The sequence below is a fragment of the Centrocercus urophasianus genome, unplaced genomic scaffold, assembly GCF_019232065.1.
Source record: "Centrocercus urophasianus isolate 14NV4802_14NV808 unplaced genomic scaffold, USGS_Curo_1.0 seq_15, whole genome shotgun sequence".
Classification (NCBI taxonomy): Eukaryota; Metazoa; Chordata; class Aves; order Galliformes; family Phasianidae; genus Centrocercus; species Centrocercus urophasianus.
Window position 1 is genome coordinate 33,460,966 of NW_024884697.1, and position 17,902 is coordinate 33,478,867.

Below are 17,902 nucleotides of genomic sequence, written 5' to 3' on the forward strand. Positions count from 1 at the left end.
GCCCCACGGGGCGCGGCGTCCCGTCCCGTGCGGTGCGGTGCGGTGCCGTACCGGCGGCATGGGCTGGGTGCCGGCGCAGGGGCGGCTGGCGGCGGGGCTGCTGGTGAACCTGGCCGCTTCCATCTGCATCGTCTTCTTGAACAAGTGGCTGTACGTGCGGCTGGGCTTCCCCAACCTCAGCCTGACGCTGGTGCACTTCGCCATTACCTGGCTCGGCCTCTACCTCTGCCAGGCGCTCGGCGCCTTCGCCCCCAAGAGCCTGCGGGCCGCCCAGGTGCTGCCGCTGGCGCTCAGCTTCTGCGGCTTCGTCGTCTTCACCAACCTCTCGCTGCAGAGCAACACCATCGGCACCTATCAGCTGGCCAAGGCCATGACCACGCCGGTCATCGTGCTCATCCAGAGCCTGGCCTACGGCAAGAGCTTCCCGCTCCGCATCAAGCTCACCCTGGTGAGGGCGGGGGGGGTGGGGAGCGGGGGATGCGCGGGGCCGGGGCCGCGCCGAGCCAACGCCGCCGCCCCACGACGCCTCTCCGTCCCGCAGGTGCCCATCACGCTCGGCGTCTTCCTCAACTCCTACTACGATGTGAAGTTCAGCGCCCTCGGCACGGTGTTCGCCACGCTGGGCGTCCTGGTCACCTCTCTCTATCAAGTGGTCGGTACCGGCGGGGCCGGGGGGCGCGGGCGGGCTGCGCCGCGGGAGGGGCCGCGCCCCTCGGAGCGGAGCGGGCAGTGCCGCGCGGGGTGCCCGGCTCTCGGCTCTCGCTGCCGGCAGCTGCGGAGTGTCCTTGAGCTGCTGACGCTCCGTCAGCATCCTTCCGTGGTTCCCGCAGGGGCTGCGCTGGGGCTACGAAGATAGAGAAGGGTCGGGAGGGCGAGGCTGAGGTCCCTGTGTGTGCTCAGCGCCGAGCAGAGGAGCTGAGGGAGGCCTGGTGGCGGCTGCAGCTCCTCACAGGAGCGGAGGGGCAGCGCTGAGCTCTGCTCTGTGTGACAGCGACAGGGCCTGAGGGAACGGCATGGAGCTGTGTTGGGGGAAGGCAGCTGGGTTGGGGTTCTTCACCATAATGCGGTGGTATGGCACGGGCTGCCCTGGGCAGTGGGCACGGCCCCGAGTGCTGGAGTTTTGATTTTGGATGTTCCCACGAGGAGCTGGACTCCTTACAGGACCCTTCAGATTCAGGATTTTCTGTGATAATGCCCAGTGTAACCTTCTACTCAGTTGTGGTAGAAGAACACAGAGTGGCTCAGCCCTTTCTGCTGCTGTTTTTCAACATATCAGTCTGCCACAGTTCTAAAAGCAGCCCCCGTCCTGCTAAAGAGATGATGTCTCAACTTGAGCCCCTTTGATTGCAGTAGGCACAGAGTGCTCTGGAAAGTGAGATGACAGATAGTGGTGGTTTGTCCTGTTTGGGGCAGAATGGTAGAGATACTGGAGAGTGGCTTCAGGTGGCTGGGGAAGTGATGGTACCTGAGGATTTATTTTTTTAATAGCAAATGTATATTGGAATTCGTGTTGCCAACGAATGAGATGTGAAAGGAGGAAAGGTCACCACGTTTGGTAGTCAAATATTTTAATATAGCTTTAGAAATATTCCTGGCAACAAACAGCACCATTTTTGTCTGTGGAAGTAAATGTATCGCTTTGGAAATGAGCATAAGTTGTGCTGTGTTCAAAGAGGCAGCAGTTTAGAAGGCAATATACATGCAAGCATGTTTATATATCCAGAATGTAGTGTAGGAGGCAGCCCTTGCAGTACTGCAGCTCTGCCCTGACCAAGGTGCCTCTTTCATAGGTAGGATCTTGAATTTGCCATGAGTAAAGGGGAGCTAGTGTTTTCTTCCCAGCTCTGTTCCTTTTTCGTTATCCTGAAGTGTAACTCTTCCTGTCAGGAAGGAAGAGAAGGCTGAGGTGCCAGGCGTTTGGCTGAGAGGGGTCTCACTGTGTTCCCTTTCATAGAATCACAGAATCATTCAAGTTGGTAGGGACCCTTAAAGGTTATCTAGTCCAATTCTCCTGCAATGAACAGAGGCACCTACAACTAGACTAGGTTGCTCAGAGCCCCATCCTGTTTGAGCTTGTCTGAGTGTCTTCAGGGCTAGGTAGACTCAGAAGGCAAATTTCTTCTCACATGGCTGTGCTCCATGTGCTTGTAGTCACAAAAGACAAATATCTGGTTTGGCAAAGGTGGATGGTAGCACTCACCAGTCTGTCTAAATGGTGTTGTCTGTGTGAGATGAGACACCCTCTGTGCTAGCAGGTGGTTTGCTTCTGCTCAAATTGTGGGTTGTTTTCCTGATGTTTAACAGCCTTCTCTTTTGGTCTTAGTGGGTCGGAGCAAAGCAGCATGAACTGCAGGTAAACTCGATGCAGTTGCTGTACTATCAGGCACCCATGTCCTTGGCCATGCTGCTGTTCATCATTCCCTTCTTTGAACCAGTCTTTGGAGAAGGGGGCATATTTGGGCCCTGGACGCTTTCTGCCGTGGTAAGGCTTTCATCCACTTTTGTCTGTACTGACACGAAATTGTTTTATTTTTGTTCTTGATGTGTTCCTCTTTCCTGATATGTTGTATCTGAAAGTAAAGGAACTACAGGTATCTAGAGGTGGTCAGAAGTATGTGGGGTTGCTGACTGTGTGCATTAATCCACAGATAATGGTACTGCTGTCTGGTGTGATAGCCTTTATGGTAAACTTGTCCATTTACTGGATCATTGGGAACACATCGCCTGTCACGTATCCTTTGTAACAGTAGTTGCCTTTCCTGTTTCCATATCAATTATGCTAGCATTCATTTGGATTGATTTACTGTGGGAAAACCGGCTTGTGACCTGCCTGCTTTCTCTTATATGATTAAGCTGGGAAAGCACATTCCTTTTTTTTTTTAGCTTAATTCATAGAACTGTAGGATTGTTATGGTCGGAAAAGACCTCTAAGATCATCAAGTCCAATCATCAAACCATCACTACCATTCCCACTAAACCATGGCCCGAAGTGCCACCTCTAAATGTCTCTTTAACACCTCCAGGGATGGTGATCCTGCATGAGTTGAATGTGATACACCTTTGTGTGCCCTGAGCACAACTAACCAAATTCCTAAACGTTCTCTGTTAACTGCAAATGCCAGTGTGATTTTGTGTAATCCTTAACAGGTGCTTAGATACAACATGTTCGGACACTTCAAGTTCTGCATCACCCTGCTGGGAGGGTGCCTCTTGTTTAAGGACCCCCTGTCTGTTAACCAAGGCCTTGGCATTCTGTGCACGTTGTTTGGCATCTTAGCCTACACACACTTCAAGCTTAGCGAGCAGGAAAGCAGTAAGAGTAAATTGGTTCAGCGTCCATAAAGCAGGGCTTTCTGGGGCTTAGTAATGCTATGTTGTGAGGGACAACGAGTACTTAAATCTGCATTGATTCTAGAATGCACAGAATTGCCTCATTCATTTAGAACGGTGGCTTTAATTTTACTGCCAGGATGGTTATTCTGTAACTAAAGCAAACAAACTGAATGATGTGAAATGTCAGGGTTCTCCTATCTCACTCTGTCTGATCGTTTTCATTACATTTAAGTGGTAACTTAACAAAGAACCTGGCACGCTTCAAATTGCTGTGGAAATGTTACTGCAATCATTGTATTTTTTGCATACCAAATGAGATGGTGGTGGCTGCTGTTATGAGACAGAGAAGTAATGTCACATTTGCGATCATGTCTGTATTGTGATCTGAAGAAACTTGGAGGCACTGTAATGCGGATGTTCTGGCTCCTGGCGATGCTTCCTCCCTTTTGTCTGGTAGGTGACAGAGAGGAAATCTCCCACGTTTTGTTGTTGTAAAGAGGGCTCTGAGCTCATTCCTATTTCTTGTATGCTTGACTTGAATGCATTGACAAATGAGGGGAGACGCTGGAAAACTTGAAGCCCCAGGCCAAGCTGTAGATAAACATGAAAAGAGATCTGAACAGCTATCTTCAGTTTTTCTTCTAAGCTGTCAGGGAGTCAGCTCATTCATTAGTGTTTTTAGAAAACCTGCTACCGCTTCACGACTTTCTCTTTGCCAAAACAAGGCTTGACGTGAGATGGCGGGCCTGCTAAAATCTCTGATTTCGTGGTGGTCGCCAAATGCTTTGCAGCACATGCAGGTGAGCAGCCGTGCTCAGAATACCCGTGGAGGAACATGGAGAAGGGTCGCTGAGCGCGGCGAGATGCGGCCTGGGGATGCGGGCCCTGAAGCGCACTGATGCGGCTGGAGGGCGTGATTTGGGATTGGTGGCTCTGTGCTAATTCAGGAACGCTTTGCCAACGACTTTGTGCCAGTACCAAGCGCTGATATGACAGCATGGGAGGAAGAAGTTGAGTACTGTTCTATTTTAAATACGACATAAAAAATAAATGCGCTCAGTAAATCTGGTGAAAGCATATGTTCTCTAGATTTGCAAGGTTAGAATTGATTTGCAGTATCTTACATTTTGGGCTTTATTTCGTCTTCATCTACCTCTAGCAGATTTAAAGAGGGGAATTACATGAACGCAAACAGGTATGGACGTTTACAACCGTGGACAAAAATACGTCGTTCCTAGGAGCTAGGTCTTTGTGTAAGAAACAACGTACATCTTCTGAAGAGTAGAAATCACTTACTCTGTTACACAGTTCTCCACTTTAGAAAGAAATACTACTCTGTGTAACCTGAATTGCACTGCAACACTCCATAACATTTCAGAGTTAGAAATACCTGGATAACTTTACACCTCTACTCTTTCTTAGACATTGTTCTGGTCCAAGGAAAAATTTTTGTATACGTTTTTGTAATTCTATAAGTAGTTTTAAAATGGAGCCTTGACTGCTGAGAGAGGTGTTCAGAACAGTCTCTAGATGCACATCTTTCAGTAAGTGCTCTGAGAAAGCCATTTGCATTAATTTGTGCTGTGCACAAGTTCTTCTAAAATGTAGACAGGCCATAAAGATTCCTACAGTTTGGGAACGGCGACTGAATTAGAAGTCTGTATGACAGCAGCGTGTGAGATGGGACTGATGTACACATAAAGTGGCAGAATGAACAGAACAAAATGCCTGCAAAGACGAAAGACTGTAGGGACAGGAGCAGATCCACAGGAGAAAGCGAGGGGTATTGTGTAAAATGGAACTTTACTAATATGGACTGATTGTGGGACATGTCAGTGAAGTCGGTCACCTGTGTGACGTGATTGTTTCTGTATGTTCAGGAACTCTCCCGTGAGATGTACCTATTGTCCCTAACTAATAAAGTATCTTGAACTACTTTTGCCGTATAATTCAAAATGTTAACTGTGGGAAGCTTGTGTAATTGCTGGGTAAGTGATCTCTTTATATGTATTGTTTCTTTGGATGCCATGTGTAAGGTGGAAATAAATTTTTTAACGCTTGACTGATCCCTGCATATTGAGGAGAACTGTCCTCGTTTCTCTCATCTCCTGCTTGAACCATCTGTGCTTTCAGAGTGTGTAAAACAAAATAGTATTGCTTGGGTTTCTGTCTGAGTAACTTAAGGGGAATTTGCATGTTTTGGGGCTGAGCTCATGGCACATGAGAAAGGCTGCGTGCCTCCCCTCCCTCTGCAAGATCATGGACCACACACATATGTATGCACGTGCTTGCACACATACAGGCTGCCTGCGTGCTTTTATTCACCCCCTTCTCAGTATCCCCCCCCAAATCCTTTCTGAATGCCCCAGTCCCTGCATGTCCTCTCTTCCTTTCTGTCCTGCACAAAGATCCCCAGTGCAGAGGTTCTCTTTCCGGAGGTACTGTGTGTGTTTTCCCGACTGCTCAGGCTTCATCCTCGTCCCACTGCAGAAATGGCCCTATGCTCTCTGGATGGTGCTGGTGAAGAATGGTGCAGAAAAATCACTGGTACTTATCCAGGGGGAGAGATGCTTGCTCTGGATTTTACTGCTTTGTTTTCCTGCTAATTATATGTATTTAATTCAGTTTTGGCTTTCATCAAAGAGAAACCAGAGTTTGGCATCATTAACAATGTGTAGTGTCACCCTCTGCGTGCCTTCACGTTTGAAGCCATACTGTACAAACCATGGTATTTACTTTCTGCTTTTGTTTTTATGTTCTACAAAAGACTAACCTGTAGATACAAGTTGCACCTTGGTCCTATCAGGTGCTTTGCTGCTTAGGTTAATGTTCTTCTCTTTTAAAAAGCTACACTAACTATAGATGGAGGGGAAAAACTAGCTTAGATACGAGGGTGGCATTTAAAAATGAGAGCAGATACAGATGACTCCAATTAGCTTACCCTACCAGTGACTCATATTTTATCTTTGCTCACTAACCCTGTCCCTGCAAATACTGCAGATGCAGATGCCAAGTTTTCTCATTTTCCCCAAAGCAATAGGAAATGTGCCTTCACCAACGGACAGATTCTCAGTACAAAGCTTGGTGTTAGCACTAGCTTTGATAACTCAGCACTTTTCTGACAGATTTTGCATCTGGTTTTGTGTGTGTTCCTGCAGGCTCTGGGAGGCACCGTGCCAGAGGAGTTTTCCTGTTGCTGGGTGAGCAGCTTCTCTTTCAGGCATGAGGTTGAAGGAGGGTGGTGTGCTGCTGCTAAACCTATCAAAGGCTGGTTTGTTCTCCAGGAAATCCACCTTCAAGACAGAGCTTCAATTCAGCAGGAATGCCTCTTTTCTCTGTCTCATTCCATGAAATGAATGCCCAGCAACAGCTAAAGCAGCCTGAAAACCTTGTTTGGGCTGCCCATATTAATAAACTTTTTTTGAAAGTAGTGCCCTATGTAATAGGAGATTCAGAAGACTGTGTTATAGCATTTTGGAGTACAGGTAATGTTTAACCAATGTCTAGTTTGCATTATCTGCAAAATCTATCAGAAGGAAATGTTGGCTCTCTTAATAGGCTGTTTGCATTTATAGGGTTGAGCTGCTGAGAAGAGACTTGCTCCTGAGCAGTACCATGCTACCAAAGACTGGCATGCTGTCCTTAAATTTAGCAGTGACTTATAAACATCCTGCAATTCAGCAGCCTTCTCGAGAAGGGAAAAAGCAGACTTGCTCTGATAGGTGAGAGAACTTTGTATCTTCTTGGGATTTGAAAACAAACGTGGGACTTGCAGTTTAAGGGAATTCAGAGAACAAGCCTGGCTGTCCCTCAATTTACCTTTTGTTTTAAGATTTTTCTCCCAGGATGTCTGTTCTGCTCCCTGGTGTGCAGTCGGTTATTTCACCTGGATTTTAAAAGAAGTGTATTTTGGTTTACAGACCTAGGGCCTGTGAGTTTTTTTTTGCCTCTCACCATTTTTTTGGTAGCCATTCATAACCCAACTTCCTTGTTTAATTAGAAACAGAAGAGGAACGGGGAGTAAAGGAGAATTAGAGTGGGTAAGTGGTGAAGATACCCTTTGTTTTGCAAAACCTCACTCTAACTGGGACGATGCAGTTCTGTTAGCCCTTCCAGTATTGTCATGTAGATACAAAGAAGCAACGCATTTCTATTGCAGATAGGTTCTCCTGCTGGTACTCTGATAGCAATCTCAGCCTTCCATTTGGCAGCTCAGTTGCTGCAACGATAGAGAAGGAATAGAACATGAAGTGAAAAGCCATAAACGGGAGCCAATACCATCTTGGGTAGTGAGAAATCCTACTGTAATACATAGAGCCATTTCACCAGGCATATCCATGCTAAGCACGAGGGAGAGCTGTCGGTTTACCTCCTGATAGGTATTGCAAAAATTGAGTTGTATGAATTCTTGCTATGCTGTAGTAGTTGACATACTGAGCTTAAACGAACTGTTAATAATAATTGAACACATGGATGCCATGCAAAAAAAGAAATAAATAGCTGGATTCAGTCAGTATCAAATCTTTGCCAGGCTCCTCCTGCAGATGTGGATAACCTTCCTGAGAAGGGAGCTAGTATTCCACCTCTTGCTCACTCGGTGGTGCTCTGAGTACAGAAGACGGTTTGTGTGCCTGAGAGCTGCCCTCTGTTTTCAGCCACGTTCGCTGGTCCAATGAAAACATCTTGTTTCCCTATTAGCTTGTCTGACCATGCTTGACCAACCTGGTAGCCTTCTATGATGTTGTCACTGGCTGGGTGGATGGGGGGAGAGCAGTGGATGTAGTCTACCTTGGTTTCAGCAAGGCATTTGATACTGTCCCCCACGACATCCTTATAACAAAGCTGAGGAAGTGTGGGATAGATGAGTGGACAGTGAGGTGGGTTGAAAACTGGCTGAGTGGCAGAGCACAGAGGGTCGTTGTTGGCGGTGCAGAGTCTGGTTGGAGGCCTGTAACCAGTGGTGTTCCTCAGGGGCCTGTGCTGGATCCGGTCTTGTTCAACATCTTCATCAATGACCTTGATGAGGGCATAGTGGCCACCCTCAGCAAGTTTGCTGATGATACGAAGCTGGGAGGATTGGCTGACATGCCTGAAGGCCGTGCTGCCATTCAGCGAGAGCTGGACAGGCTGGAGAGCTGGGTCATAAGAAACCGGATGAGGTTTAACAAAAGCAAGTGTAGAGCCTTGCATCTGGGGAGGAATAATTGCATGCACCGGTACAGGTTGGGGGATGAGCTGCTGGAGGGGAGCTCTGCAGAGAGGAACCTGGGTGTCCTGGTGGACGACAGGTTGGCCATGAGCCAGCAGTGTGCCCTCGTGGCCAAAAAGGCCAATGGCATCCTGGGGTGCATTAAAAAGAGCGTGGCCAGCAGGTCGAAGGAGGTGATCCTCCCCCTCTACTCTGCCCTGGTGAGGCCTCATCTGGAGTGCTGTGTCCAGTTCTGGGCTCCCCAGTACAAAAAAGACAGGGATCTCTTGGAAAGAGTCCAGCGGAGCCACAAAGATGGTGAAGGGCCTGGAGCATCTCTCCTATGAGGAAAGGCTGAGTGAACTGGGTCTGTTCAGCCTCGAGAAAAGAAGACTGAGAGGGGACCTGATCCAGGTCTATAAATATCTGAGGTGTGGGGGGCAGAATGGCGAGGCCGGACTCTTTTCAGTGGTGAGTGGAGACAGGACAAGGGGAAACGGCCAGAAACTGCAGCATAGGAAGTTCCGCACAAATGTGCGCAAGAACTTCTTTACAGGGAGGTGACGGAGCACTGGAACAGGCTGCCCAGGGAGGTGGTGGAGTCTCCTTCTCTGGAGATGTTCAAGACCTGCCTGGATGCCTACCTGTGCGACCTGCTGTAGGGAACCTGCTTTGGCAGGGGGTTGGACTCGATGATCTCTGGAGGTCCCTTCCAACCCCTACAGTTCTGTGACTGTCTTGCAGAGTTTCTGTTTCTACCTTCATCTGGCTGACTTGGGTCTTGCTGTTATCTTCCTCTGATGGCTGAAGGATCTTTTCTGGGGAAATAAAACATACTCAGTGTCCAGTCAGCTCTGCTGTAGGGGATCCACCCCAGAGGGTCATTGCTGCAATCTGTGGTACAACTGAAACTAACAAAAGTTGAAATGCATTCCCTTCTCATTGGTAGTGTTGAAAGGCAATTACCCATCTTTTCAAAATGCAGTCTTTGCCATTTCCTTTTAGGAGGCGCATGAGAAAACTCCCTTTCTTGTTGCAGTCTGCCCTTTTGTATGAAGTGTAGCTATGCCATCTTCTAGGGAATTTGGCAATTGAGACAGAAATTGTATTCATAGCTCATATAAATACAGGATACACATGCAGGCTGGCAGTGTTTCGGAATGGCCAGGATTATTTTTAGACCTCTAAACGGCTGTGTCACATCCAGGAAGTGCAGGGAGGAGATCTCTGGTTGAAGTTCAATGTGAGAACGTATTTTTAATGACGTTGGCACAGAAAACAGTTGTATTTTTACTTCTTTAAAGGTGAGGCTAAGAGACAAATTTATTTAAAGGAGCTGCCTGCTGGTTGGGTGGAGCACACGGAGCTATCGCAGCCCTGGCATGCCCAGAACAGAAGTGACTGTGTGTTTAAAAAGTAATAATAACAAAAAGAAAACAAGATTGGATTAATAGGTAACTGAGTGAAGTTTACAGCGTATGGATACACTATACATATAGGCATGTTGGCAAGTTTATGAGTATAGAGTCTAAGTTTAGGTACCTAACTCCACCATTAGGATTTTGAATAACAGGGCTGGATCTGTTGGGGTCAACTTCTTCCCTTTCTGTTGTACTTAATGGAGAATGGTATGTGCTCAGCCTTTCCAGAAGTGAAGCTGCATAGTTGACAAGTTTGACATTTTTCTGGTCTCCAAATCAATGAGGTATGCTGTTTAACAGTGAGGCAGAGTCCTTGTGCTGCTTCCTTACCCTGTAATATTTTTCTTTTTCACTTTCTTACTCTCTTACTCTCTGGGGGGAAAAGCATTGTTTTTTTTCCTGTTGTTGGATAGCTAAATGCAGGGACTGGATAGGTTTTGTTTTACAGCATGCTGCAGTTGCATCAGAAAAGCTTTTATTAAGATGTTGTAGTTTATTTACAGATGTGTATGTTTCTATCCCCTAGCTGAGTGGGAGAAGCCCACTGTGCCTTAGAATATCAGCTGTCATAAGATAAAATGCTGCTGTCCAAGGAGCACAAAGGGATCTTAGGGTCTACTGGGGTCCAGGCTGGTTTGCCTGTTAAATATATTTGTTGTGATGGTTAGGCTAATGCTGGCTCTGTTAATCCAGCTAAAAGGAGAAACCAACAGCAGAGGTCACATGTGTTTTAGGCAATGATATTTCTGAAAACATCTTCCCACTTTTCTAAATGCAAGATGACCCTTCTGATTAGGATAAATAGTATTCCCATGCTTTTCTGCTGGTGTCGTTTTCTGGAGACCCACTTGTTCACATTGCACAAGACTTTGGTTTGCATGTTATAAATATAGAAGTAGGGAGAGATGCAGGAGACTTGTTTACAAACAGAATCCAAGCAAAAGTTCCCCCTAAGGGCTATTCTGATTCATGGATAGTTTGCCTTTATTAGGGGTGGACAGGTCATTGTCATACCCCTAAGCAAATGCTGGGCCATGCTCTAACCTGCAGCCCCAGGTGGTCCAGCTGATGGCACAGCGGATGTGTAGTGGGGAGAGTGATGGAGCACGCAATGCTCAGCACCTGCAGTGCTTTGGTGCTGCAGAACTAGGTGTGAGATTACAGAACCAGTTGTATTTGGTTGTCGTTCAGACCTCAACATTGCATGAGACATTTTGATACTGGTCCTGGTTTTCAGCCTGCTCCTTTTAGCAGAACAAGTCTGTGCTGCATCAGCTGCTTTTCCTTCCCTGAAGACAGCTTTACTCATGTGACAGCCTATAATAGTTCACATTGTGTCACATAAGCTGGAAGTCAGTGAGATATTACTGTCAAAGGTTGGTTAATTTCTACTTGCTGTTACTTGTCCCTGAGCAAGCTGGGATTTAAATCTCTTATAGTTAAGTATTCTCAGTGTTTTCAGAACCCTGTAAAAGCAAGATAAGCAGTCCCCTGCACTTGGAGGTTTCCTTTTAAAAATACAGTCAAATCAATATATACAAAGATATTTAAATACATTACATGAGGATATGATATCCTTACTAGCGGAATTTAACATCTTGGGGCTATGAACAAATGAAATAAACTTTGGGACAGACTGCTGCAAAAGTGGTTTGCTGTGATTGGGTTGTAGCAGGGGAGGAAGCAATAGATAGTGGGCTCTGAGAGGCTCCACATGTGTTGAAAACTAGAAAGCAAACCTAGCAAAAATGGAGGGCTGATATCCATGCATAGTATAGAGAACACCATAAAGTTTTCTTAGTCTTATTGGAGTTATAGTTTTGGTCTTCTTTAAAATAGTTATATGGCTGCATGGACCAAGGGGACAGTGATGTGTGACTACTGCTCCCCAGCTGCTTGTGGCTTCTCCTCTCCTAGAGACCATTGTCCTTTCCCATCCACGTCAGCACGGAGGAATGTGTGCCAGTGCCATAGTTTCATCTGGATGCAGCCACTTGAGCAAGAGCTTAGCGTGCCAGACTGTGATCTGAGCCCACTGGGATGTGGGCAGTGATCCCGCCCTGTAGTGTGCTGTGGGGGCGGTAAGCTTTGCTAAGAGAGGAATCAGCAGAGGGAAGTGATGTCTGGAACTGGAACAGCTTTACTTGCTCGAGCTGCTTGATCAAAGCTATATTAACAACAGCAAATCTTGCCTGCTACTAGGCAAAGAAGTATCAAGATCATAATTTTGGAATTGTGGGGGGAGAAAGCTTTGAAGGCAATGCAAAGATTTAGCTGCGTGATGAGAGATCCTCCCTTCTCGCTCTTGTTAAGTTGCTGCAGTAATACATATGCATTTGCTATCAGCAAGAAAACTCTCTTAAGCAGCTGCACAAGTGAAATGCAAAACACACAGCTGGGACGTGCTCTCTGGATGTCAGGATGTGCACTGCCAAAGAAGCTCTCAGAGAAGAGAACAGGTTTAGCTTGAAGTATCGAGTGAGCTATAAAACAGAACAGTCTGCAAATTCCCATCAGAAGTGTCTTTGCAGGTATAATCACCCCAACATTCCTTGCAAAGAAAGCTTTCAGCTTCCTTGCAACACAGGAATAAGTGGGTAGGGCAGCATGTACTCTTCTCCTTACACAGCACTTGAGGGCAACTTCTGGGAATTTGGTTCAATCTCATGAGATACCGCAGAGATTATCAGCCCCAGTGACTTACCACAGGTAGTGGCAGGACAACCAGAGTGCAGTGAGGTGATAAGGGAAAGACCACTGAATGGCTCTCTGCCTTTAGAAGGGATTATTCCTGGGCCCCATTTCCATCTCCTGGTCTCTGCTTCCAGCTGCGTGTTCCTTGTGATGTCTCATGCCTATCTGACTGCATGGTAAAGCAAGCTGACTGGCAGCAAATAAAAGTAAACAGCCTGCTGTTGAATCAGATAGCTCTGTGGTCAAATGAGCCAAAGCCAGCTCCCAGAAAAACTTGGCTGGGAATTCACAGCTCCTGGCAAGACCATTGTGTGGAGCGTTAAATGAGCTCAGGACATGTTTTCAGTGTATCACTTAACTAAGGGAGATAGCTGTGTCAATCCAACAGCCAGCAGTGAGGAGAGGAGGAAGGGAATAGGGCAGCTCCCTTTTGCAGTGGTATGCTTTGAAGTCCATCGAGCTGTCTGCATATTGGCAGCACTGGTACTACGCCTAAGCTAGCTGAAGCAGATCCTGCCGTTTCCCTGCCCACCTGTCTGCCACCATCCCAGCTGTGACCTGGCCCAGCCACTGTGGAACTACTCAGGACTACGTCAGGGATCTGAGCTAACTGAAAATACGATGAGCAGAGGTGGTATGCAGATAGTGTGGCTGATGAGGGATCAGGGACAACAGGCCCAAGTCAATGGTTCCCGGCAGCTCTATTTGCCCTATCTAGATATAGTGGCATCTCCTGCACTGCAAGAGTTAAAGAGCAGGAAAGGCAAAGTATTTGCCAAAAGGGATGGTCTGTATTCCACCAGGCCTTCTTCAGTAAAAATTGGAGAAAAGCAAATATTCTCATGAATCTTCTAGATACTGTCTGTTGTGTAGAAAGCCACTTATGTGCACTCACACATACGTTACTGCACTGCATTTCTGAATGATTTTGAGGCTTATTTTGTCTATGCAAGGTAACTGTGGCTTGTCTTCTGACAACCAAGTTGGTCATGATGTAGGAATCTCTCTCAGATCCAGAGGCAGGTTTGGAACTTTTCCCTCATGAGAAGCACTACCATGGTCCATTTCTCTCAAAATGTTCTCTCATGCTGTGCCATCTGGCCTTGGCTCGTTTCTAAATGACATGATTTTAAGATAAGTAAGATGGGTCAAAAGTCAAAATCCAGTGACTGCATATCTTTCCTGATACACAAGAAAGGTAGAAGGAGCTGCCAAGGAAAAGTCTACAGAATCAAAGCTACCATAGATAACAATAATGAGATGGCTGATCTAATCTGGGTGTTGAGACAGACTCTGTGAAACCAGCTGAGTGAAAGAATACCAAAATGTCCATGGACGTGCTTGCTCTGGAAGGTAAGAGAGAATTGAGAAATTAAGCCTTTAATAGACTAAAACAAAGCATAGAACAGATATTCATTGTGAGTTTTTCTTTTGCAGAGCTCAGTTTGTGTCCTGCTTTTACAGTGGCATCAGCGGGTTTGTGAAAGTTTTCTGCATTTATTTCTGAGAGCCTTTCTTTGCGTGTTTAAAATGGAGAAAAAAAAAGAACAACCTTTCTCCACCAGATGGCAGAATCACTCACAAGCCATTCCGGACAAAACTTCGAAAGTCTGCATGTTCTAAGGCTAAGTGAGGCAAGCTTTGTAAACAGAGCGCTGTCTGTTAGATCAGCTGATGTAGCCAGGGGAGACGGCAGAAAAACAACCTTAATGACACCCTTCAGAAATGCATATACCAGCTGGATTTGTATATCCTCTTTCCCTGCAAACCTTGCCTTGCTGATAAACATTGTGGATGTTATCCTGTCCTTTAAAAGAGGTTTCAATTTGTAGAACTGCAAGGGTGGGGATTCCCCTTCATTTTCCTGTTTCGTATTTGGAACCAAAAACTTATTCTGGAACAAAACCAAGTCCCCTTCAACTACTACCCGTCTTGCTCAAGTTTCTCTAGCACAGCTGGGCTCATCAGAGACCTCCCTGGGCTAAAACATACAACACACTGGCAGCCAGCACCAGGTGACTTTCAGACAGGAGCTGTGAAGACTCCACAGTAAAAAAAAAATAATAAATAAAGGCAAGGTGTAAAATATATGGACATTAAAACAGTAAAAAAGAATAAACCCTCCTGCATTGTACTTCTGAGTTAATCCAATTGTAGAAACGTTTTCCGATGTAACTCGAGAAATGAGGACATGCAAGAGTTAGTCTTGCATGAGAGTAAATCAGCTTACAAGCTCTTGGTATGAAACTACTTTTTAAGGGTTGAGAGGGCATATATTTAAACAGTCTGTGAAAATACTACCAAAATATAGGGGACAAAGAGACAAAGAATATGCAAGTAATGAGAGAGGAACCAAAGGAGGCAAGTGGAGAAACTCTGAGGTGTACATAAAAGATCGCTTGATCTCCAGAATGCCCAAACCCTGCTTAGTTTCCCACTGCAGCTTTGAGGGTGGAAAACATATACAAGAGCTTCCCCCGTGATTCAGGAGAAGTCTGTGACTGTCATATACCAGGGCTTTGTCACCCCAGTTGGCACGAGCAGATTAATCATCCAGGCTGCAATAACAGAACTGTGTTTATGAAGGTTTCAGAAGGCCTCTCAGGAACACCCAGCTGTTTTCTTGGCCGGCTCATTTCCCTGCAGTTGTAGCTGAAAGGTCTGGGTACCATGCTTATCCCCTCACACATGGCCTCATACATTTCCAACAGAAAAATGGTTTTATTCTGAGTTAGATTGCTGTTGAAGGAAAAATAATTTTTGCAGAAACCTGTAGATCTTCAGGGACGTTTGCATGTTCTGTTATAGAACAAAAGTATTTCCTGGTTTGTTCTTCCTCACCAGTCATGGTTCCTTAATTCTGGGAGATGAGGTTCAGTCCCTACTTCCCAGGCCCTTTCTTAGCAAACACCTGAATAGGAAAAAGGAACTCTGAGATGTGGTGTGAGCAGCTGCAGAATGGGAAATGGATACAAATGACATTCAAGTGAAGGCTAAATAGGTGCTTTCCATGTTTTAGTGGCAAGGGACAAACCCTGAGGACAGATGGACGGAAGAGGTCCCAAACGGACCCATTAAGAACATCAGCAAATAAATCTTTGTATCACATCTTTAACATTCACTAACCTGATGACACCGTGTTGATAATGCACTTAGACAATCCTGGCAGGTTTTGGCAAAGAGAGAGCAAGATGATTAGTTATGTTCTTTGTGAAGATCCAAGTACGTGTAGGATGCAGGAAGTAAACCGCGTCATCAGCCATAAATAAAAATGAAAGATGCAAATTCTAAGAGACTTCAGAAATATAAACCCTTTGCCAGAAGAAATTTGGGAAAGGATCATTCAGGGTGAAAGTGCAACTACATGATAACAAGGTTGTATGAATATTGGGGCAGTTGAATAAGTTCTATGTACATTCTCTTCCTTTTCAGATCTTTCTTTTGATCAGAATGTTAATACACCACTGGAAACACAATAACAATCATTATTAATAATAACAGTACTTTACTGCATGTTCATTATGGTTTGCAAATTTAAAGATTGAAAGACAATGTGCTTCAGGAAGACTGCCTCTCCAGTATACCCTGCTTCCTGTGTAAAGCTCAAGATGTCCGGGGTACAAAGCGCTGTATCACAGCCTACTTTGCCAATGAGGCAAAGGGAAAACTTGGTGCAAGTTTGCCCATAACTGTCTGGGATTCATCAGTGAATTTATTTTGTACTCTCCCCTCTTGTCATTTTTGTATTTATGCTGACTCTAGATGTAGAAAGCCTACCTTTTCTGTGTCTTTCTTCCTATAAGAAGTCTTTCAAATCAAATAGACGCCATTTTGAAGGGAAAAGGGCAAGACTGGAATAACCACTGTCTGGACAAAGAATTACATGATAGTTTGCTTGTTGACAAAGAAAGCAATGCATTTTTTTGCTTGTGTGCAAGCTCACAAGCTTACTATTAGCAGTCAATAAATTGCCATCTTCTTGGTTTGGGTCTCTGCTGGAGTTCAGGTTGATTTTCTGACTGTGATTCAGGATGTTCCAGGACATCTGCAAATTTAGATTGCAAGTTTCACAAGGTGAACAAAACATCAGTCAGAAGAGTCCATACCACTACAGACACTGAAATAACTGAACTAGCACTGGAAGAGCTCCTTCCTAGCAGAACTGCAGAACCCTTCTCTCACACCCTGAGGTGATGGTACTGCTCCATCAGCCCAGAGAGAGCCTTTGTACTTCTGTGACAGTGTTCCTTACTTAGATGTGGTTGTTTCATGTTTGTGCTAAAGCAGGTATTCATTCACTGGCAGACAACTGGACAACATAAAAAACTTCTCTTCTTGCTAAGCAACAAGTAGTTGTAGCAATTAGATGGTGAGGTGACATTTCATCGGGATACACCTGAATATAGATAAAAAAGATGTAGGTTTGATAGCCAGGAAAGCAAGGTGACACTTCAAAAGGATGACTGAGCTGGGTGCAACATTTTATTTCAGGATACATATGCATCCATGCCTGGTCTGGAGGAGACCTAATCTCAAACAAGTTCAGAGCAAACTTATCTCAATAAACCCATTTCCAGCGTAGGTGTTGGAATGCTCTCTGTAGATTCATAAGGTAGCCTGTTTGTGATGGCTAGGGACTCCTGAGTGAGATTACTCACAGTAACCTTCAAGATTTCAATAGGAAGCTGCCCTAGGGTGGGTAAGGCTTTCAGTAAAGTGCTCCCAACTACTTGGCTAACTGCTGGTATTGTTTCACTCCATGTATGTTAAAAGCTGTATTTGTAAAGCAATGCTTTCAAAAGCAGAGATCAGTCTGATACCAGGAGAATGGTGACTTTGTAATTCACATGCCACATCTATCGTTAGCAGAAGGGAAATGCAGAGGCTTCTTCAGAAATGGGTAGTTCATTGTGTGCAATGTAAAATCATACAGCGAAAGGGCTGCACCAACCAAACATGACACTGTGGAGCAGAACACAACCAGGTCTGCAAGGGAGGGAGTTACAGCAATTTTAAGTTCCAAAATAAAGACTACTATTTCTTGTGTAATACGCAGCTCGAAAGCAAGAAGGGGAGCAGGCAGGAGACATGTGGACAAATACATCAGCGGGGCTTGGACAACGGTAGGAGATCCACGGCCAGACCACAATGCAGGGCCTGGTTAAGGAGCTGCTTGTGTCATGTAATGTAACGCCCCGCGGGCCTCTGTTGTTAGCAACGAGCAGTTGGAATCACGGCCAGGCAGTTAGGATCCGTTCATTATCTC

General features: G+C 45.7%; 2 protein-coding genes across 4 annotated transcripts in view; both read left to right on the forward strand.

The window, feature by feature from the left end:
• Nucleotides 1–42: 42 nt before the first annotated feature.
• Nucleotides 43–5,407, forward strand: SLC35E3 (solute carrier family 35 member E3). Its single transcript, XM_042815592.1, has 5 exons — nt 43–448; nt 542–652; nt 2,324–2,482; nt 2,649–2,731; nt 3,156–5,407. Exons 1-5 carry the CDS (start codon nt 59–61, stop codon nt 3,340–3,342), a joined length of 930 nt encoding a protein of 309 aa, XP_042671526.1. The 5' UTR covers nt 43–58; the 3' UTR covers nt 3,343–5,407.
• A 99-nt stretch (nt 5,408–5,506) lies between these two features.
• The window catches only part of MDM2 (MDM2 proto-oncogene), a 33,335-nt gene continuing 20,939 nt past the window's right edge, over nt 5,507–17,902 (forward strand). For 2 of the 3 annotated variants that reach the window (XM_042815586.1, XM_042815589.1), the window contains exon 1: nt 5,507–7,055. In XM_042815586.1, the coding sequence (XP_042671520.1) occupies nt 6,949–7,055 (107 nt within the window). In that variant the 5' untranslated portion in view covers nt 5,507–6,948. The remainder of the gene's footprint in view (nt 7,056–17,902) is intronic. The other variant, XM_042815588.1, reaches the window with a different exon arrangement.

Coding starts and splice junctions, on each gene's coding strand:
- SLC35E3 (XM_042815592.1), top strand. CDS start 59: ATGGGCTGGGTGCCGGCGCAGGGGCGGCTGGCGGCGGGGCTGCTGGTG. Junction 449..541: donor TCCGCATCAAGCTCACCCTG/GTGAGGGCGGGG, acceptor TCCGTCCCGCAG/GTGCCCATCACGCTCGGCGT. Junction 653..2,323: donor TCACCTCTCTCTATCAAGTG/GTCGGTACCGGC, acceptor TTTTGGTCTTAG/TGGGTCGGAGCAAAGCAGCA.